Raw genomic sequence first — 20,203 nt, 5'->3', positions numbered from 1 at the left:
AAACACTTCGATTTGTTTTTGGGTTTTATCAGCAATTTGTATTCTTTATTAGCTATGTTCGTGGGTTGAACAGTTCTTGTCCCTCGCCTGGGCAACGTAAAATAAAATAATTATAAATATAAATATAAGTATATACATAAGCCACCTTTAAATTACTATTAAAGCGCTTTGTTGAACTTAAGTATGCTGAAATACGACTTTGCAAAAAGGTAATTCACAAATATATAAGGGTACATTTTTGTTTCTAAGAATAAGTAGTATTCTCAATTAAGTATGGTTAAATAGGTCTTCGCATAAAGGTATTTAATAAATATATAAGTGTACATGTATTTTTGGATGAAGCGTTTTTTATGTGGGATAAATGCTAAGGTACAAACTAACGTAAAATTGCCACCTTTATTCCCTAACTCACATTAATTTGCGTTCAGGATTCACTTTAGCTGTGGTTCAGATGGCACAACAACAAAACATTAAACGAAGTTAACACAGTAAAACTCGAATATCTGATTATCATATTGATTAGCATTATTGAACCAAATGAGTGTAAAAGTGTCCCTTTTGAAGTGTCTGTTCTCGATCTTTATATCTTAATTTACTAACGGACGTTTTGTTCTTTATCTTTGAATTTCTTTGCTCGAATAGATAAGCAATTTGTTTCACAGTATACCTTTTTTTCCAATAACCATACCAAGTGGTCCAAGTATTTGTTGTCGTTGGATATAACGATTGCATAAGAAGCGACACCGAACCACAAAAACCACGCGACCTTATCGCGTGTCTCCAAACTAACTAGTTACATAGATACGATTGAGTGTGTAAGTATAATCTCCAGTCAGGTTTGGTTAATTTCGATTTCTATTGAAGAACACATTTGTCTTTGTCTTTGTCGCTGATATCCACGTGCTGCAGTACCTTCGCGATCTCCTGGTCGTCTTCGATCCTAAAAGATATTTCGGATTAATTTCTGCCACGATCAAAGGGCGAAGCTCCCAACTTACGCTTTCTCCTGGTTGTGCAGATGCTGCACCAACTGGTCACGCTTGTCGACAATCGTCATCAGCTCCTCGAGCAGCAGCCGCTCCTTCTCCCGCTGCACTTCCGTCTTGCGCCAATCCTCCACAGATTGCGCCGCCCGCAGCTCCTGGTTCAGCATTGTATGCTTTCGCTCCAAATCTTTTTCTTGTTCGCTGTGGGGTAAAAATAGCCATAAGTTAGATAGGTCACCCAACTGATAGTGAGGTTTAATGATTGCTTACAGTATGTTCAGCTGCATTTGTCGCCGGAGAAGTGCGTTCTTTTTGTTGACCAGCGTAAACCATTGCGATAGCAGTTGCTCCTCCGTTTCCTCGGTCTCTGTGGAATGTTTAAATGTCTTGTTATTGATAGCCTTTTAATGGGGGGTTTTTCTTTGTGAATAACTAAGATTAATTGAAGCTGGCCTGTTCTGATAGGACTTGTTAAATCGTTCTTGGGAAGTTTTTATATCCGTTTTACAAGCAACTTAGAATACTTTTAGTTATTTATAGATATTATAATATCATCTGAACCGTTGTTGAAATAATTTAAATGATTATATACTTTTATCTTAGTTAAGTATTATTATTTCTACAAATCAAATTGGAGTAAAATACTCGAAAGTAAAAAACGTAACAGGCCTGATAGATAAACCACAACAATGGGAACCATAGATGGTTATACAGTCAAAAAACCAGAACAGGCTCTTCGTGCTTGGTTTCAGTCTAAGTAGGCGTCCTTGGGCGGTCTTTAAAGCTGCTGCAGAGTGCTGACTCTGTGATTAGTGAGCATTATATCGGGTCAAATAGAACCAAATCGGAACATATATAGTTAGACACAATTTGGAACGGTTGGCCCGGCCAAGTTAATAAGCAAACACAGACACAAATTAGCACAAACAAACGGCACAAAAGATGAGCGATTGATTGGATGCGATTGAAAGATGCTAGCGGGCAGGCGGAAAGGCGGGCGATCCGGAAGATCTGGGCGGGCGGGCGATCAGTCAGGCGGTGAGGCGTGGCAGTGCATCGGCAAAAGCGATTGGCAGAGCAGCTCAATGGAACAGGCATGAGGGGATGGGCCGCACTTTACCACAATGACTGGGGATGTGACACAAATGGGAGCGCCGCTCCCGCCGCTCCCGCCGCTGACGGCGTCGCCTGTGGCGATCCTGCTGCCGCCGCAAGGAAGCCGCCCGGCCGTTGGCCGCCAGCGCCAGGATCTCGTCATCCTCGCTGCACGCGGGCAGATTGTCGCAGGAGGACTGCTGCGAGGAGAGCGCCGACGGGGAGCTGTCTAGCATGTGGGTGTAGGGCACAACATGATGCACATGATGCGGACGCAGATGGGCGGGCGAGGTCATGGTCGATGGATGCACACTCTTGGGCACATTGGGCACAAAGCACGAATGGGAGCGCGGCCGGGGGCGCTGGCGCGTATGCAACTCGTAGCCGGAGTTGCTGACACTGTCGCTGGACGTGTCCCGGTCGTCGTCCTCGCTACCACCACCGCCACCACTGCCGGCACCTCCTCCACCAAACAGACTCTCGTCATCCGAGTCGAGCAGCTTGATGCGTATCACATCACCACCACCAATACTATTTCGGATTAGCCTAAGGATGGGGTTGCCGTTTCGGGCGCTACCCCGGCGATTATTACTTGGATTGCCGCCCATCACGGCGCGCAGCTTGGCCTCCAGACTGCTGGCCTTCTGGTCAATGGCCTCCTGCTCCCGCTCCAGGGCCTCCAGCTCCGACTCGATGTAGGACAGCTTGTCACCCTGGAAACAGCACATGAGTTATACCTTGTCACTTCACAAATCAACCTCTTTCAGCCTACCCTCTTCTCGTGCTTCGGTGAAACGCGATCCACAATTGCGTTGAAGGACTGCAGCGGACTGCCATTCACTCCCAGGCCCTTTAGACCACTTAACCTATGACTAGGACTGCTCGGTTCTTGCGCATCCAGCTTCTTTGACTGCTCCAGGTAGAACTCCTCGGCTCCGTTGTGGATGGGCGAGATGGTCCGCTCCAGCTTGGGCCTCGTGGGGCTGGTGGGGCTCTCCACGGAGCCGCCGCTCCGCACACGCGTCTCCAGGATGAGGCGACGAGCCTGTTCCCGCAGACGAGCCTGTCGCTCCTCCTGCCAGGGCAAAGACATAGAGAGAAGTGAGTGAGGATATGAACTAATTGGCCGTTTTATAGTAAGAAAAGTATACAAAATATAGGGTTTTCTTGGAAACTGAAATGAAAACTGTTTAGGTTTGTGAAAGATGATATTTTATAAGTGCCATATGGCTATAGCTAAACAATAAGTTTTGTACTAAACAATTTACTTTTACAACAAGTTCATTACTTTGGTTTACTTTAGTAAAACGATCAGTGCCGATATTTCAATGTCATGTTAAGATTCTAGTTTCTTATTTGTTAAAGAAAGTGTAGATAACTTTGTTCTCTCAATATAATGTCAATTCGGTTTCTCTAACCTGAAAGGCGAACTTTTCTGACAGTTTTGATATGTCAAGCAACAAGTTTACCTAGAACATTGCCTCAAAATATGTTTTCGGTCAGATAAACACTTACATGACATTGAGAAACAGAATTTTTTCGAAAAAGCAATTTAACCCAACGACAAAAGTTAACTTGACATTGTGAAATCGGCGCTTAATCAATATAAACGCTAAAAAATTATTATTTTTGAGAGGAAATATTAGTCTGCATTGTGTTTTTTTTAATATTGTTAGGGAACCCCCAATAATAATAATACTATAATAATACAAAAATCATATATAATAGCTAAAAAACTATAATCTTTGACAGAAAATATGATAGTCTCATGGTTTTTTTTTGTTTTTATATTTTTTTGTTATTTTTTAATGTGCCTATATTACTTAGGAAAACCCCATAATAATAATACTGTTCATAGGAATCAAGAAGACATGCAAGAGATAAGCTGCGCTGCGTGCGGCGAACGCGAACTGCGTCTCTGGCAAGAAGCTACTTACGTCGATCGCCTCGCTGGAATTGCAAAGCTTTAGCTTTTCCATCATCAGCTTGGCTTTTTCGCTCATCAGCTTGTGGCGCGTTAAGATTCGCTACAAATCAAATCATAAATAAAGCAAAAAAACAATAAAACCAAGTATATACAGAACGGAAAAGCTATGGGAAATCAACTGCAAAATAGGCAAGTAATTAAAAGCAACAACTCAATGGATAACTTCAACTTAACGGGGCAAATACTGTGATCCTGGCTTCTACTCACATTGGCCGCCTGGGGATCAATGACGGATTTGGAGATGTTCTCCTTGCCACCCACGGGAGGACCTTCGTCCAGGGAGTCCTCCTGCGGCGGAGGCGGCGACTGATTGGCATGCTGCGATGCGTTGATCGAGTTCTTGTCCTTGGTGGGCGACATCACCTTGTCCAGTATGTTCTTCGAGTTGTTCAGAATCTGATTCTTCACATCCTTTTTCCTAGTGGGCGAGAGTTGCTCTGACTTATTATGTCCCATGATCTCCTCATCGATGGAGTTCTGATGCAGCAGCAAAGTCTTCGGGTGCGAAAAGACGATGCGACTCTGCGACAAATTGTCCGACATATAGTCGCCAATCACGTAGCTCGACTCATCTGCCGTGGATCCTAAAAAGAATACAAGTTTTTAAGCTATATCGTTTGTATTTCCTTGTCTTGGCTTACCAATTTGCTCGATTTTCAGCTGCTTTCCAGTGAAATGCGCCCTCAACTGATGCAAATAGGTCATCACGCCCAACTTGTCCGGCACTGTCAGCATGTTCATTTCCCGCGGCTCGATTACGCGGGGTATTCCCAAGGATTCCGCCGCATCGAAGGCAATCCGACAGTTGCCCACCACATCATGGGCGCTCAGCTGGGACATGTCACTAAAAAGGGAAGAAGTTTATTTAGTTTACAGTCGCTTTTGAAAATAAATAATCAGTTTCAATGCAGGAATTTTTAGATATAAGGTAGAAATAAGATAATCAATCATTTGTTTAATCTTTGTGTCCCTAGTGATCTTATTTCGGTAAGAAATACTAATTAAATTGTGACAATTCACGTGATCTCAGTTGGTTTTGGGGGTTAAGAACAATTGAACATTGGTGGATAATTAGATTAATTGTAAGAATTTGAAGGAATATTAGTAATCAACTAATTTCATTGATTACAAGTAATTCGTTTTATCTTTTGTGACCTTATTTCGGTTATAAGTAACCACTAATCATGACAACTCACATGAGCTCAGGCGCAAAGTGATGGATGATGGCGCAGAAGGCCATGCCGTTCCGCCAGCTGGTCGTCAGGTTGGTGACCTTAACATTGTGGTAGTCTTTGGTAACCTCTTTGCACCACTCCAGCAGATCCTGCCCGGGTGTGTTCGTCTTCAGCACGATCTTCTCCACGGGCTTTAGGCTGTTGTTCAGCGGGCCAGAGGTACTCAAACCCGACTGCGATCCTGTGGATTCGTTTATCACAGATGCGGGTGCGGGAGCGGGTGCGGGCGCAGGAGTCGGCGAGGGTTCGTAGCTCTTCTTTAGGTTCAGGGGCTGCAACTCGGGTCGCTTGACACTCTGTGGCACCACCACCACCACCACAGATGAGGCCTCCTTAGTGGACTTGTTCTCCTCTTTGGTCGTTTCCTTTTTGGTGCTGTCATTGCCACTCTCCTCCTTGAGACTCGTCACCCTCAAATCCTGCTCATCCTCCTTCTCGGTGAAGAACAAGGCCCTTTTCTTCTTTGGCTTGGCATCATCTTTGCTTGCTTTGGGTTCCAGCGGCGTTGATGTCACCATTTTGTCGAAGGTCTCCATGGTCTTTGACCTCGCTGGCTCCGCAGGTGTTTGCTTGGGCGGCTGCCTCACCTCGCCGGGTGACTTAATGGGCGTACTGTCCACCAGGGGCTGCAGTCCATTGGGAGTTTTGAGGGACTCGTCGGCACTACTAAGACCACCGGTTGCTCCGGTTGCTGTGCTCAAGTCTAACTTGCTCGCAGCATCGCCTTTGCCGTCGCCTTCTAGTTCAAAATGCAATTGATTAATGGACTCGGCCAACGGTGTGGGATCTTCAGATAACGAAGGTACTACATCATAACAAACCAAAAATGAAACGAAAAAACAAAAGAAAATATACATTTAACAATTTACGCACAAATTACAGGTTGCAGGAAACCATTCAAGATACGTGATGTTGTGTTGTAGATGTTATGGGATATATAGAAAGGAAATAATTTCGTTTTGAGTCAGAGAGAAATGTCTGTACAAGATATCTACAGCTAAAATGCTAAAATTAGAGCCAATTGATTTGTTGTCTCAGAGTTTGTGGAATTCGGAATTCTGATTTGTGTGGATTAGATCATGCATGATCATTGATCAAGTTTACATATATGGCATATACCAGATGCGTAGTATCCGATCTATTACATTTACTAAAATACTTAGCCAAGGTGCTTCTCATAAACGAAACAGAGTTTTGGGCTCCCTTTCCCTTATGTTCAGCCATGGATATACATAATATACATATACATAGGTTCTAGTCCATTTTTACATACTAACAGATACAAATTCTTGACTTTAAGTACAAAAAACATTATAACTGGTTTATAGAAGAGTTCTTACCACTTTGAGGGGTGTCCAAATCAATGCAGCCATTCAGGCTAATTGTCAAATGCTTTAGTTGCTGGGTAAAGTCAGTGATTTCACTACAGTTGTCAAAATCGGGAATGTCCTCCAAGTCATCCAACGGCGCCACATCATTGTTGTTCACGGACATCATGGAGACAACGCTCTGCATGTCCTCGTCTCTGGAAGGGATAGATATAACCCATTGAATCACCATTCTCACTATAATATTCAAGGATATAGGACTCACGTGGCCTTTCCTTCCCTCAAGAACACACAGCTAATCGTGAGTTCCAGACTGGCTGCCGTAATCTTCTTCGAGACTGGCTTTAGGGTCAATGTAAAGCTCTGCTGAGTGGATTCTACGCTGGCATACTTCCTCATATTGATGCTGGCATTGGCCAGGACGCGTTTCTTGCCCATCGGGGTGACCTGTTCAGGGATAGATCAACCATTACTTATAATAATCTGCATTAGTTTAGTAGCTTAACCCACATCTTCGATGACAAACGTCCAGTCCTTGTCCTCCAGTTCGTGCGTCCTGGGATCCTTGAACAGGGTGACCGATATGGTGTGATTGTCGGGCACTGGCCAGGATATATTGCCCACCAGGGGATTCATCATGTCCGGCTCCCATGGCAGCGGAGCACTGGCCACTCGCCTAGATCTCCTGGTCCAAACGATAGAGAGGTTCGACGGTCGCCTGAAAATTTAACATCATCTTATTACTAATAATTTCATGCCAAATGGGGGTCTTAAAAGTTCTTTCAACTGTATTTCTGTATAAGATCATGAATAACAATTTCTGTTCGCCGGATGCGAAGTGATTATATGTATGTATTTGGGCTCTTTAGCTGATAAATGAATATGATGAATGTTTACTAAACAAAAATTCTGGAGAAAAGACAGTATCTTTTGAATGTTCGAAGATATGGAATATAAATGAGGAATACCGAAATATTTATAAGCTCCTCTATTCTTGGAACATGTCGTTGCTATCAAGACTTTAAATTGAAGTATACATTCAGTAAAAAAACGTACAACGTAAGACTCGCTTTATTTGCATGACAAACTACTGCGGGAAATCGGATTAATCTATATAATTAGCTGTTCTTCAAATACTTACTACTGCTTTAACTTAAAATAATGCAACATTACAGAGAAAATAAAGGTCAAAACACTGAAATGATCAACTATAAATCAAGTAAAGCTTATATTGATGTATATATGTATGTCAGAGTTCCGCTCGAATTCAGCGCTAAGGGATTCCAGTGGCACCCCCGATAAGCTTGGAATTCTAAATATAGAGACCATGGACAAGGGAATTGGAGGAACATCTATTGCTATCATTATTTGTTTAGTAAACAAGCTTTCGGCTCTTTAGAATGATAAGAAATGATAAGGGCAACTTTTTTTTTAACATAAGATAGTTCGAACTAAAGGGAAAAGGTCTGCTCATTATATAAAACAAAGAGAATCGAAAACAATACTAAAATAGATATTCGTAAAATGCGTAATTTTAGGAATAATATATACTTATATACTAATAATATTTCGGTTTGAAATATAAGGAAATATTTTTGAAGGAAAAAAAGAGTGTTTTTGCGCAGTACCCAGCTTACAAAATATTATTCCCCAAGGCATTATTTAATGGTCATGTATTATATATAGGGAAACAAAATTCATTTCGCTCAAAAGTCCGCTATTAACCCTTTCATTTGCCGACTAGTTTGCCCAAGTAGAACACTTAGGCCCCGCTCCCCACCTACTTGAACCGATTCCCCAATCCATCCATCCATTAATCCACTTTCAAATGGAGCACTTACCACTTGGCGGTCGTTTCCAGATGCAGATCGTGGTACGATGCAGTGAACTGGAATTTGGCGGCGCGCTTGAAATTGCGCTGCAATCGCTTCCAGACGCTGGCCATTTTAGCGGGTGTGGATCGTGGGGTTCCTTAATTGGGATTTTTCGGGGTGTTGAGGTTTGTATAAAAATTAGACCCGTTTCGATCGTCGTTGCTTGGTTTGTCACTAATTTATTGTGTCATGTTTACCACTTAACTTCTGCAGGCAATCTGGGTACGGAATGAAAACCAATATAAACGCTAGGTCATAACTATACTTTGGTTATTCTACACTATTTCTGGTTCATTTTACAAGGTTCATTCATAAAAAAAAGTAATGCCATCTGCAGGTGCAAAAGTGTTTACTTTTGTAAGGTCCAGAAATCACAGAACCACTTTTGTTGATATGTACACATATTTTGGGAACGATTTTATTGCTTTGTTGTCTGCGAAATTACTCAAAAACCCACACACACACGTATATACGAGAGAACACTGTTTGTTTTTTTCTTTTTTCGTTGTTTTGTGACCTTCAGTTTTGCTTTTCTTATAAATACTCTAGTTTTACAGCTTATTGCCAGTTTTGTTTTTGTTTTTATCTATTAATGTTTTCGCGAATGAGTGTTTGTATCTAAGGAGGTTGACCCATGTCTCGGAAATAGGGTATATCAACCAAATAAATAGCCTTACAATGAAAACAACTTCGATTTGGGGATCCCTTAATCATTATAATTCCATATAGAACTCAAAACTGGCTTATTTCGGATCTGCAAACCCAAATGTTTTCGCGAACTAGTGTTTGTATCTAAGGAGGTTGACCCATGTCTCGGAAATAGGGTATATCAACCAAATAAATAGCCCTAAAATGAAAACAACTTCGATTGGGAGAACCTGAATCATTATAATTCTATATAGAACTCAAAACTCAAAATTGGCTTATGTCCCATGTCTCGGAAATAGGGTATATTAACCAAATAAATAGCCTTACAATGAAAACAACTTCGATTTGGGGTATCCTTAATCATTATAATTCCACATAGAACTCAAAATTGGCTTGTTTCGGATCTGCAAACCCAAAAGATTGAGTGAGTTTGTTTGATGTTTACGTACATTTCACTCGACATGATTTTTGAGACCCACAACTGAGTCACCCCTGTTGTTGTGAACATTATTCTCTTCGCTACTAGGAATACCTAGAACGCTATAACTTTGAAACGACATTGTGTACTAAAGTATCCTTTGGACCACACATTAAACAAGGGTTATAGGTGCAATTAATGGTTTAAAAAAATCGATGTCGTCACTTAATTTTGGTCAACCTCCCTCCACCTTTGGCTCGCTTCTCACTCAACTCGTTAGCCTCGGCAAAAGCAAAAGGTCTGGGGGCTTGTGTGTATAGGTTTTTAACAATCTTTTCTGTTCACTATTACGGCATTTTTGTTTTGGTCTCCGATTTCGCCCAAAGGGATCCCAGCTTGGAGACCCTATATATCACCGTACATTTGCGCGATTATTACGACCACTCGCGTTCGTTTAGTTTTTATCACATTAGTGCGAGTAATAATATAATTCACACCGATTCAGACTACGACCCGACGTTCTTCTGCTGTTGAAGTATCTGAAAAATCCGCAACTATAACGCTTGTTCTTCCTTATATACCTTAAAAATACCGAAACAGCGAATGGTCATGCTGAAGAACGGTCACGCAAAAAAATACCAACTGCAATACATTTAGGGTATTCAATTGCGTTGGAAAAGTGTACATATGGCTCAAATGCATGTTTCTAAGCGTTTTCAAAAAATCATAAAAAATATAAGCAAAATGATTTTTGAAAAATTATTTTTGCAGTTACTATTATTTTTGTTTGAAGAAACTTTTTGCATCAAAACATTTAAGTTTTCAAGACGAGGAAAAAAGTTCAAGAAGTAGATTTTCACACAAATTCGTCCTTTTCAATAGGTACTGAATGGGTTAAAAAAATGTATTGTATCATTTTAACAGCATTTAAATTACCTTTCCATTGATGCCAAAGTTAACAAGAAGTAAGTTAAAATTATGAGTATATTTAACTTTTGTGAAAATACTTTTGAGCACCCCTGTATATGTCTGCATAACACAACCCAAAATGCCACGTAAAAGTGTAAAGGATGTAATGCTGGAATGGATCATAAACAATGCTGTGCTTGATATTGAAATTGTTATTCAATAAGTTTGTTTTATAGAAGACAAATTTTTTTCTTTTGCATTTAAAATTCAAATTTGTTTCTTTCCAGTCACTGTCATTACCATAGACTTAAGCCCAACTTTTTAGTATATTTGTAGTATTTTAGATAAAGTTCTTACCCATTATTAGCCCCCTATTTTTACACAAGTACAACAGATTTGTATACATAGGCTGGGGTGTTGTAGGCCTTGAAAACTATTTTGTATGAAAATTGTTGTTGGAACCGCTTACACTTTTCAAACGTTTGCAACGCAATGGAATACCCTAATTGTGTTATCGATAAACTACACTGGGCAACAAAGTCTGTACAATTTGCTGGTTAACAGTAGCGAATACACACACCCGCTGACAGCCGATGCACCCACCCGACACTCCGTTTCAGGTTGATTTATCCGCTACTGTTAACCGCCTTATATCTTTCAATCAGCTCATTGAACAACTTTTTCCCCCCTTTCAATCAAGTTGTTCAACTTGAACTTGTTTTAAACGCAATTCGATAAATTTTATTTATAATTAAATCATGGTTTCGTTAACATTAATTACAATTATTTAAAAATTAGGCGTGGCTGCTGTTGTTGTTTTCTTTTGTTTTTTTTTTCGTTTTTCGATTTGTATGATCAAGAGAATGTTTTTAATTGAATGTGAAATTTGCGGTTTTGTTTTTTTTCTGCCGTTTATGAGTCTGCATATGTGCCATGCAAGTGTGTGGGTGCGCATATGAGTACGAGTCTTTGAGTGCAGCTGCGTGTGTGTGTGTTAGCGGTTCGAATCGGCGTGGCAGTGGCTTTAATTATATATTTTCACCGTTTACGGCTGAAAAATCCTGGCTTGGCGATTATGCAAAAAAAATCAACTGAGAGTTAAAAAGTACAAACTGATGGGTGAACTGGCAATCATGGCCGAGAGTTGGCTATCAGAGATAGATACAGATACAAAACGGGCGTATCACACAAAAAAGCGTTCGAACAAAGTCATAAACACATGTCATAATATGGTTGGTGCATGAAACACGAAGATATCACAAACAATTTGCTATCAATAATTTAAAAAGATAATCACAATTGGTTCTGAACCAAGCAACTGCAATCATCGATTCTACAACCGAGAATTTGTTGGAAATGCTCCACTCCTCCGCTCTCTACCATCCGTCGTCTACCGTCTACCGTCCTCTTTCTACATCCTAAGCTATGTCCTGCCCACGGCCACGCCCCTGCGAATCCGCCCAACGCCACACAGTCCTCCACAGTCGTCTAGGTCTTCTGTTTGCCCTGCTTGCAGAACTCCTTGTAGGCGCGCTCGGTTTCCTCGTCCATTTCGGCGTCCATTTCCAAGTCTCCGCCATCGCCATCAAAGTCGTCGGCATCGCTGCCCTCGCCATCCTCGGTGGCCAGGAAGTCGGTCTCCTCGGCGGTCAATTCGCGTCCATCGGGTCCATAGAAGACGGGCTCATCACTCAGGCGTGGCGGCTCCGCCACTGTATCCTCATCGCCACCCAAAGCATTGGACACCTTGCGGCCCCAGTTGTTCTGCTGCAGGGCAATCACATTGGCCGCCATGGCATACTTGCCCGGCGACTTCAACTCGATCGCCTGCAGGGCCGTGATGATCTCCAGCATGTCCTTGGGGCAGTCGGCCGACAGATCGTAGCCAGCCAGCTTGAGGGTCTGGCACAGGCAGCGTACATTCTCGTTGCTCTCGCTGGCCAGCAGCTTACTCAGTGAATAGACAATATTCACGGCGATCAACTGGATGCGCGAGTCGTCATCGCCGCGCAGCTGCATGTACAGCTCGGCCAGGAAGAGGGCCGTCTCGCGAACCTTCTGCTGCTCATTGGAGCGCATATACTTGGTCACCTCCTCCTGGTGATAGTCCAGCTTGCATTTGAGCAGCGTGTGGAACAGCGAGTCCGGTTTCGGGTTGAGCATGTGCAGCAGGTTGTACAGCTTGGCGCCCATGTACCGGAAGTTCGGCTGCTCGATCGACTTCTCGAAGATGTCCTCCATGGCGATGGAGAGCACGAACTGGTTGTTCTCCATGCCGTCGAAAATGGTCAGGAAGCGTGATGCAATCGTATCAAATTGGCCCGGATTCTGGAGGGGGAAGATCAAATGTAGTGGTTAAGTGGAAGGTTTGCACTTTAAGGGTGTATAAAGGGTATCATAAGGTCAGCGTAAACTAGATTTATTGCAGAGGCTTTAACCTGTATTATGAAACTGTGAGGAGAACAAGGGAACTTACAGCCCTTAGAATTACAAAAATTAAAGTCTACAAAGTTATAGCTGTCACTTTCTATGCATTTCTTGGTATATGACTTAAGTTAAGACCAGTTTTTAAAGGAATATGCTTAATTATATCATCTACAAGATTGTCTAAATACTTTTATGAGTTAAATAAAAAGAAAACTAAATTAAAACGAGTTAAAAATGGGACTTTATGCTATTTGATGACTTGGCAAATCAAATCATGCTGTCTTCTATGATAAATTCATTCTAGAAAGTATGCTTTAAAGCCCCCCATTATGTATTCACCCTTTTTTGCATAAAAGCTTCGTAGATTTCTAGATTTTTCAAACATACATAAGGGCATCCCCGACAACTAACCCTCCAAAAGTCCTATCAACTCGATTCCTCACCTGGTTAAGGCAATGTATGACTGTATCGAGATACTCCAGTGCAATGGTGGCCATGTCCGGCTGCGAAGAGTTCGAGGACGACGAGGAGGCCGCCGCGGACGAAGTGGATGGCTGCGGTTGCTGCTGCTGTTGGTTCTGGTTCTGGAAATACTGCTGCTGCTGGTGGCTGTGCTGCTGGTGGTGCGGCTGCTGCTGCTGCTGCTGGTGGTGCTGCTGCTGTGTCTGCTGTGCGATTTGTTGGAATGAGTTATTCAAGTGGGTATGCCGTTGGAACTTGGCGTGTTGGTTGTGTGGCTGATGCTGCTGCTGGTGGTGTTGTTGTTGTTGTTGTTGGTGGTGGTGTGTGTTTTGTGGGTGTACCTGCTGCTGCTGCTGATAGTAGTTGCCACCGGAGCCCTGCTGGTTGTTAAGGTGCAGGCGATTCTGCACGGAATTCGTTAGCTTCTGCATATCGTTGTTGAACTTCTGCTGATGGTTGTGGTGATGGTTGTAGTGCGGCTGCTGGTGGTGCTGCTGCTGCTGATGGTGGTGCTTGTAGCCGTTCACATAGCGCTGCTGCTGCTGCTGTTGGCCATAGGGAGCTCCTCCAGAGGCGCCTGCTCCACCAGCCTGCTGGTACTGCTGATGACGCGACTGCTGCGGCTGCTGCTGCTGCTGGGGGGGAGCCACTCCTCGAGGCACGAAAATGGAGGCCGTGGCCGACAGCTTGGACAGATCGGACAAGGTCTGGGCCTGCGCCTGGATGGGCAACTGCTGCTGGTAGTTGCCAGCTACCTGCCCGTAGCCCTGGGCTCCGCCAGCATACTCCCCAAAGAGATGCGCCTGCTGCTCCAGACCCGGCATGGCCACTCCGCCGGCTCCACCGGCATTCGGCCGGCGCAGCTGCTCATACTGATCGTCGGGCTGGAAGGGGGCGCGGCATGACATTGCGGTGGCGGTGACGGCGGCGTTGGACTCGAAAACTGAAAATCACAAAAGGGGGGAGGTTTGAGTGGGGGGTGTGATGGGGCTGGGTGGATTAGCATCTAATCTCTAAGCACAAATCACATTCGTCTTTGAAATCCAGCGTGGTTACGTCTGCCAGCGTCGTCGGGGACGCCAATTCCGTCAGGGTCGCGGACATTTTGTTTTCCTCGCACTGGTTTTAGGCCTTTCTTTTTTTTTTTTCTTCTTTTTTCTACTCTCCTCTCTTCTTCTTTTCAGGCAATGAACCCTTTTTTTTTAACCGGACTTGCTTGCTATTCAATTTGCAATGCCTACCTTAATTCTGTCAAAGTTGAACGTATACGTCGCCGATTTTTCTTTTTGTTGCTTCGTTTTGCTGCGTCGTCACTTTCTCGTCTGCGTCTGCTGCGCTGCTCCGATTTTTCTGGCTGGTTTGATAGGAGGGGAATTTGCACGTTTTACTGGCCGTGGGAAATGGATGGTAAGTCGAGGGGGGTTGGTGGGTGGCTGGGCGTTCTGCGGGGGGCCACTGACCGCCGATAAGGACTGGGTTGAAGCTACGCACCTTTTATTCGCGCTGCTGCAATTCGCTACAATTATATTTCGATTTCGCCTTTTCACCGTCGGTGTGGTCGCAAGTAGGGATGTGAAAAATATCAAAATATCAATATGTAGGTATTTTTGAATAAAAATATTTCTATCGTGATATTTTTGCACCTGGCATATCGCTGTTATCGCTATTCACGTAAGTAACGTAACTGCCAGCAAACGTAAGAGCCACGTTAGTGTCAGTAAAAGAGGGGGATACAAAATCCCTCTCTTACTAAGACTAGTAGCTAGCGGAAAATTATATTATAAAGAAAAAACTAATATTATATATTTGAATACCTTTGTTGTCTTCAGCGGCCGGCTTGCACGATTAATCAATGTATCGATACTTATCTGAATCAGCGCCACTTCCTTGGTCACTGAAAGTGCTTAGGGATGTTAAGGCCCGTTTACACCGGATTAGATTAACATGGTTTTCGCACTTTGCCATGTTAAGGCCGACGTAAGTCCGCATGTTAAAGTAGAAGTAGATTTTCTAAACCTAGAAAACGTCGGGAAATTAAAAGGTTAAAACCTTTTTTTAACAAGAGAAATAAAGGGGCCTAAGAATGTTTTTTCTAGTTTATGATTGATTTATGGTCTGGTCTGTCGCACTTTGTCATTTGAAGTAGGTTTTAAACCTAGAAAACGTAACGTAAAAGCTTAAAACCTTCTTTTATTTGAACAAAGGGAGAAAAAAAAGGCCCAAAGAATGATTTTTACTTTTTTGTTTCCATCACAATATGTAATATCACAACTTTTGTATGTTGCTTCCTTTTTTGTTTTTGGTTTTTTTTTAAATTTCAAAATGTATTTTAATGAAATAATTTTACATTAATTAATTATTAATGAAAGCGTCGGTTCGGCGGAAGTAGTGGCCTTATGATGTAAAACTGCAGGGTATCATAACCTCTACAATGGTATAAAAGTTCAAAGAAATACTTTCTCCGCACCTTACCAAATTACGCGAAAAAATTATGCCGGATAAAGTACTAATTCTTAAAAATCTACATGAAAAAATATCTGTACATAGAGTTCCATTTACTTTTTACTGTCACAAAAATGTTTCTAGATAAGATATAAAAAGTTTGATTTTAATCATTTTTAAGTAAGTCGGTTGCTTTAACCCCAGGGGTAGACAGTATAAGCACTGTGGGAAAAATACCCAAGCTTAGATATCCCAGCTTTATCGGTAGAGAGCGAGACTGAGCTGAGTGCTTCATTTCTTTTCAGTTCTTTTTAGTCGATGCCTCAGCTCAGTCAGATTTAAACCGCGCTACGGGAAGGATATCATAACGATACGATGAGCAACCTTATCAAGGGCTTAATTTCAATCTGCTGTCTGTGCCTGGCACTGATCGATCAGGCGTGGTCGGAACAACCGGCGACTAGATTCAACGTGAGCTTCTCCCAGTTGGATTCCTGCGAAAGCTTCTCGGTTCCAAATACAGGATATGGCTACCGGAAGTTCTATATGCTCCATGAGCTTAGCAACAACAACCGAAAGGCTGGGGAGCGGCTGCACTTGAAATTTTACGTGTTGACCTCCATGGATGCCCACATCCTGCTCTCGGTAACGAGTCATCCAAGGCTATATGATCGCGTCTACGAGATCGGTACGTAAAGTCGGAGTTAAGGGTTATGTTTAGAGAGATTCCTGGTAGAGCTTGTAAATTGTATAAACTAATTTTATCTATTAATTTTTTAAGTAGCAAAGTGTATTAGAATTAGTCGATTTTTTTTTAAAGATTAAAAATAATGAATGAATAATAATGAAGAGAATAAACCAAAAATTCGGGTTTCATTGGATTGATAATAACTTTTTATGCGGTCAACAGTCTAAATTTCCAAGCATGTATTCACTTTTGATCCCCACTGTATGTGCTTTTTAGAGATATTCCCAATAGAACACAACTCAGAGATTTTTAAAAAGTTTAAGTATTACGATTTAACACATTTACATATTTTTCGAATAGACTCCGTGACCGTCAATTGAATGCTCTTTCATGACACTGTTTTTTTGTGATATCTTTATTCCGCTTCCAGTGATAGGCGCCGGCGGAAATACGTTCTCCGCGATCCGTACCTCCATGGGATTGAGGCGAGTGGCCACGAGTCAAGAACCGAACTTGGTATCACTGTACGAGCCAACGCCAATAGAGATTGTCCAGACGCAGAGTGAGTTTCCTGTCCCTCAGTTTTTCCATATTATCTGGTATTCCCTGCTCTTCAACGCCCAATATAATTCACAGATGGCGAATTGTTTGTTTATATACCCGGCTTCAAGTCTGAGCCGCTGATGCAGTTCATCGATGAATCTCCGCTGACCATCAACTATATGAGTTTCAGCTCTTTTGGTTCTAATACAGCGCGCTGGTTCTACGACTGCGGCTTTGATGGTTATGGTAAGGATATATATGTATAGCAAATAAATCTTCAGAGGGTGCTATAAGTAGACATCGGATTATATGTAATAATTATTGGATTAAGGCTTAAAGTTTTGTCATATAAATAATTATGATTTTAAAAAATTGTTTGCAAATTAAGAATTACAGGAAATTGGATGTTAAAAGATGGATTTCACATATAATCCGACATATATTGTTAAGTATATATAAAGTGAAATGTTTTTAAGCCACTTCATAAATTTCAGACAAGGAAATATCTCAGGAGGTGGAAAAACCGACTCCAACTAAGGAACTCCTGGACCGATTGAACTTCCTGGCGGAGAATGCCAGCTTGCCAGAGAATCTTACCTCTGTATTGTTCCACTTTCAAACGCGATCACTGGCCTACGAGCAAACGAGTTCCATGCTGCAGACCCGTATGCACATGATGCTGGTAAAAAAGGATAGTTCTTAGAAAAGTAGGATTAAAATTAAAAACTATATCCATATCCTATCAGCACTGGCAGGACAGTCGCCTTGGCTGGAAGCCTCAAGATTTCGGATCCCTCGAATCCTTTGAACATCCCGATCTGCGCATATGGACACCGCATATGAACGTTCTCAACGGAGCCCTGCAGTCCGTGGGTGAGATCCTTCGATCCTATGAGCTGAGGGTCTACGCCAACGGAAACATCACCCTGTACGCCAACAACCTGCAGCTGACCAGTTGGTGTGTGGATGGTGCCCGAAACTGGCCCAACGAGCGGGTGACCTGCGACATCGAACTGGGTCTGAATTACCAGGAGGGGCAGGAAAAGTTGGCCCTGATCTACGATAAGCACCGCAAGCCAATTGCACCCAATGAGCACGTGAACTTGCCCTCCGGCTGGTCATTCACAGAATTATCCGTGGTGCGAGTGGACAGCGATGCGGCCAGGCGATATAACCCCAAGGGAATGATGCAGAAAATGGACGGGGATGTGGCCATAGAGTTTACGCTACAAAGGAACCGCAGCTTCTACATGACCGTCTTTTATTTGCCCCTGCTTGGTAATATATCTTCTTTGCTTCTCTGCTTTCTATCAAGTTCCTTTTTATATTTTTTTGCTTTAAAAAGGATTATCTGTAATTATCTTGATTAGGTAATCATTTATTTTTCTGTAATGACTGATCCAGAGAAATATCTTTTAATAGATGTTACTTAAAGGAAGGATTATAATGTGGATTACATTAAAATATTTATTTGTTAGCTTAATTATTTTCTAGATCTAAATATTATGATAGTCCCTAGATTATAGGTATTTCTTTATATTTCCAGCCTGCCAGATGTTCTTGATATTGTCGTTTGTGCTGCGTTCTACTCGTAGAAGTGCCCTCATCCTCATCGCCCTGCTGATAACCGCTTGGGGCCTAATGTATATGACGCGCCATGCCTCCCCGCACTATGAGCCGCCCCTAAGTAAGATCAGAATACCTTCAGGTTTCGAAATTTTAGTGTTAATATTTTCCGTGCTCCAAATCCAATATCACGAGCTCTTTTCCGTTGTAATACTTTTGTTATTTTTCCTTTATGACGAGCTCTCTCCTACATTATTATTTAAATATCGATTTCCCCACAGTGACGGCCTATAAGACTGTAATGATAGTCGCCACCTATTGTTACATCCTGCACATTTGCATGATATGGCTGGAATTGTATCCTCCAAGATCGCAGGCTCCTGACTGGTTGGTTGCCCTGATAAACTCCAATGTGCTGCGCTGTGTTCTGGGCTTGAGATTTGCAGATGTAAGTGGCTTAACAACTATTAAAAACTGAATAATATCATAATTTTTTCTGCAGTCCAACGACTATTGCGACATTCAGACGAATCCCTTGCGCCATCTGGCCAAAATCCTGAACAACTTGAGCTCTATTCTGATCATTATTACCTTTGCCTTCGTAGATATAACAAGTGGTGTTTGAAAAATCGAATTTTTCTTTATTGTGCCTTTGAGAGAATAGTATTGATTTCTTAAATAAATAAGAAGTAAACAGAGAAGAAAGTGAAGACATTGCGACTACGGGTTGAGAGGTTAAAGGGAGAACGTGCCTCGGCTGCTGCGACTCCTCGCAGTTAACTGCTCCATTCGCTCCATTTCCGACTTAAGATCGACTGGTATGCGGATTTGGAGTATGGATTTGGTATCAGAGCTTAGTGGTAGCCGTAGCCGTGATCATCGTAGCCACCCAGGGACAGGGCCGGAGCGGAGTAGGACTTCAGCAGGGTCGGAGCTGCGTAGCTGATGGATGGGGCCGCATAGGACTTGAGCACCGTGGGTGCGGCGTAGCTGATGGCTGGGGCGGCATGGGCGTAGCTAATGGCCGGAGCTGCGTAGGATTTGATCACAGGAGCTGGGGCATATGCGATGGCCGGCGCAGCGTACGACTTGACCACGGGCTGGGCATGGGAAACAACCTGGAGAAGATTAAAAAGGGATTAATACTTTTATATTATTCATTTGTATATATATTCTAGGGGTTACTCAGGGTTTTCCATTATAAATTACTTTTAGTTGTCTAGACTACTCTCCTAAAACTTAAATATGATGGGACCAATAGTTTAGCAGATATGGGAGTTGGAAGTTATGTTCTTCAGAGTTCCTTCTTTTTTTTTAAAAAGCTTTGCCGAAAATTTAATTAGATCATTATTTTTCAAGTTTCTTTGATTAAGTAGTAGATTTTGAGTTACACCAACAGAGAAAATGTAGATTGTAATTTTCTGATGATATGTGGCTACAGTACAAAGTCCCTTGGGCCGGTGCATATTTTGAAGTCTCAGTAAAAGTGGATTTAAGGTGAGAGTTTTAAATATTTTTGAGTAATATTTTTTTACATACTAAGCAACGTGTTTTGAAAATTTACCAAGTCATAAAAGACTAAAGTATCGGTTAAA

The 20,203-nt window shown here is 42.3% G+C and overlaps 4 protein-coding genes across 17 annotated transcripts in view; 1 reads left to right on the top strand and 3 right to left on the bottom strand.

The window, feature by feature from the left end:
* Positions 1–11: 11 nt before the first annotated feature.
* On the bottom strand, positions 12–10,120 carry LOC119549024 (EH domain-binding protein 1). 9 transcript variants are annotated; one of them, XM_037856697.1, is made up of 14 exons: positions 9,993–10,120; positions 8,473–8,723; positions 7,142–7,349; positions 6,897–7,078; positions 6,644–6,828; positions 5,265–6,108; positions 4,710–4,912; positions 4,276–4,652; positions 4,019–4,108; positions 2,854–3,156; positions 2,107–2,794; positions 1,257–1,353; positions 999–1,187; positions 12–940 (listed from the first exon to the last, which is right to left on the bottom strand). In XM_037856697.1, exons 2-14 carry the CDS (start codon positions 8,574–8,576, stop codon positions 856–858), a joined length of 3,555 nt encoding a protein of 1,184 aa, XP_037712625.1. In that variant the 5' UTR covers positions 8,577–8,723; positions 9,993–10,120; the 3' UTR covers positions 12–855. The 9 variants fall into 9 exon arrangements, with proteins under 9 accessions (XP_037712625.1, XP_037712627.1, XP_037712628.1 ...); XM_037856699.1 differs by having other exon boundaries at positions 5,265–6,042; XM_037856700.1 differs by having other exon boundaries at positions 5,265–6,039.
* A 1,186-nt stretch (positions 10,121–11,306) lies between these two features.
* LOC119551132 (polyadenylate-binding protein-interacting protein 1) lies at positions 11,307–14,988 on the bottom strand. 5 transcript variants are annotated; one of them, XM_037860319.1, is made up of 4 exons: positions 14,861–14,988; positions 14,611–14,723; positions 13,351–14,312; positions 11,307–12,808 (listed from the first exon to the last, which is right to left on the bottom strand). In XM_037860319.1, exons 3-4 carry the CDS (start codon positions 14,275–14,277, stop codon positions 11,969–11,971), a joined length of 1,767 nt encoding a protein of 588 aa, XP_037716247.1. In that variant the 5' UTR covers positions 14,278–14,312; positions 14,611–14,723; positions 14,861–14,988; the 3' UTR covers positions 11,307–11,968. The 5 variants fall into 5 exon arrangements, with proteins under 5 accessions (XP_037716247.1, XP_037716250.1, XP_037716249.1 ...); XM_037860322.1 differs by lacking the exons at positions 14,611–14,723; positions 14,861–14,988 and adding an exon at positions 14,398–14,543 and having other exon boundaries at positions 13,351–13,575; positions 13,711–14,312; XM_037860321.1 differs by lacking the exon at positions 14,611–14,723 and having other exon boundaries at positions 14,861–14,935.
* A 1,128-nt stretch (positions 14,989–16,116) lies between these two features.
* Positions 16,117–19,309, top strand: LOC119551134 (acetylcholine receptor subunit epsilon). Its single transcript, XM_037860324.1, has 8 exons — positions 16,117–16,499; positions 16,930–17,061; positions 17,136–17,288; positions 17,537–17,724; positions 17,789–18,320; positions 18,589–18,729; positions 18,890–19,056; positions 19,111–19,309. The coding sequence occupies exons 1-8, from the start codon at positions 16,187–16,189 to the stop codon at positions 19,231–19,233; spliced, it is 1,749 nt and encodes a 582-aa protein (XP_037716252.1). The 5' UTR covers positions 16,117–16,186; the 3' UTR covers positions 19,234–19,309.
* The window catches only part of LOC119551138 (cuticle protein 16.5), a 42,577-nt gene continuing 41,669 nt past the window's right edge, over positions 19,296–20,203 (bottom strand). Inside the window, exon 3 of one of the 2 annotated variants that reach the window (XM_037860329.1) lies at positions 19,296–19,726. In XM_037860329.1, the coding sequence (XP_037716257.1) occupies positions 19,463–19,726 (264 nt within the window). In that variant the 3' untranslated portion in view covers positions 19,296–19,462. The remainder of the gene's footprint in view (positions 19,727–20,203) is intronic. The other variant, XM_037860328.1, reaches the window with a different exon arrangement.

Source organism: Drosophila subpulchrella, chromosome 2R, assembly GCF_014743375.2.
Source record: "Drosophila subpulchrella strain 33 F10 #4 breed RU33 chromosome 2R, RU_Dsub_v1.1 Primary Assembly, whole genome shotgun sequence".
NCBI lineage: Eukaryota > Metazoa > Arthropoda > Insecta > Diptera > Drosophilidae > Drosophila > Drosophila subpulchrella.
This window is presented reverse-complemented; position numbering and strand designations above follow the sequence as displayed.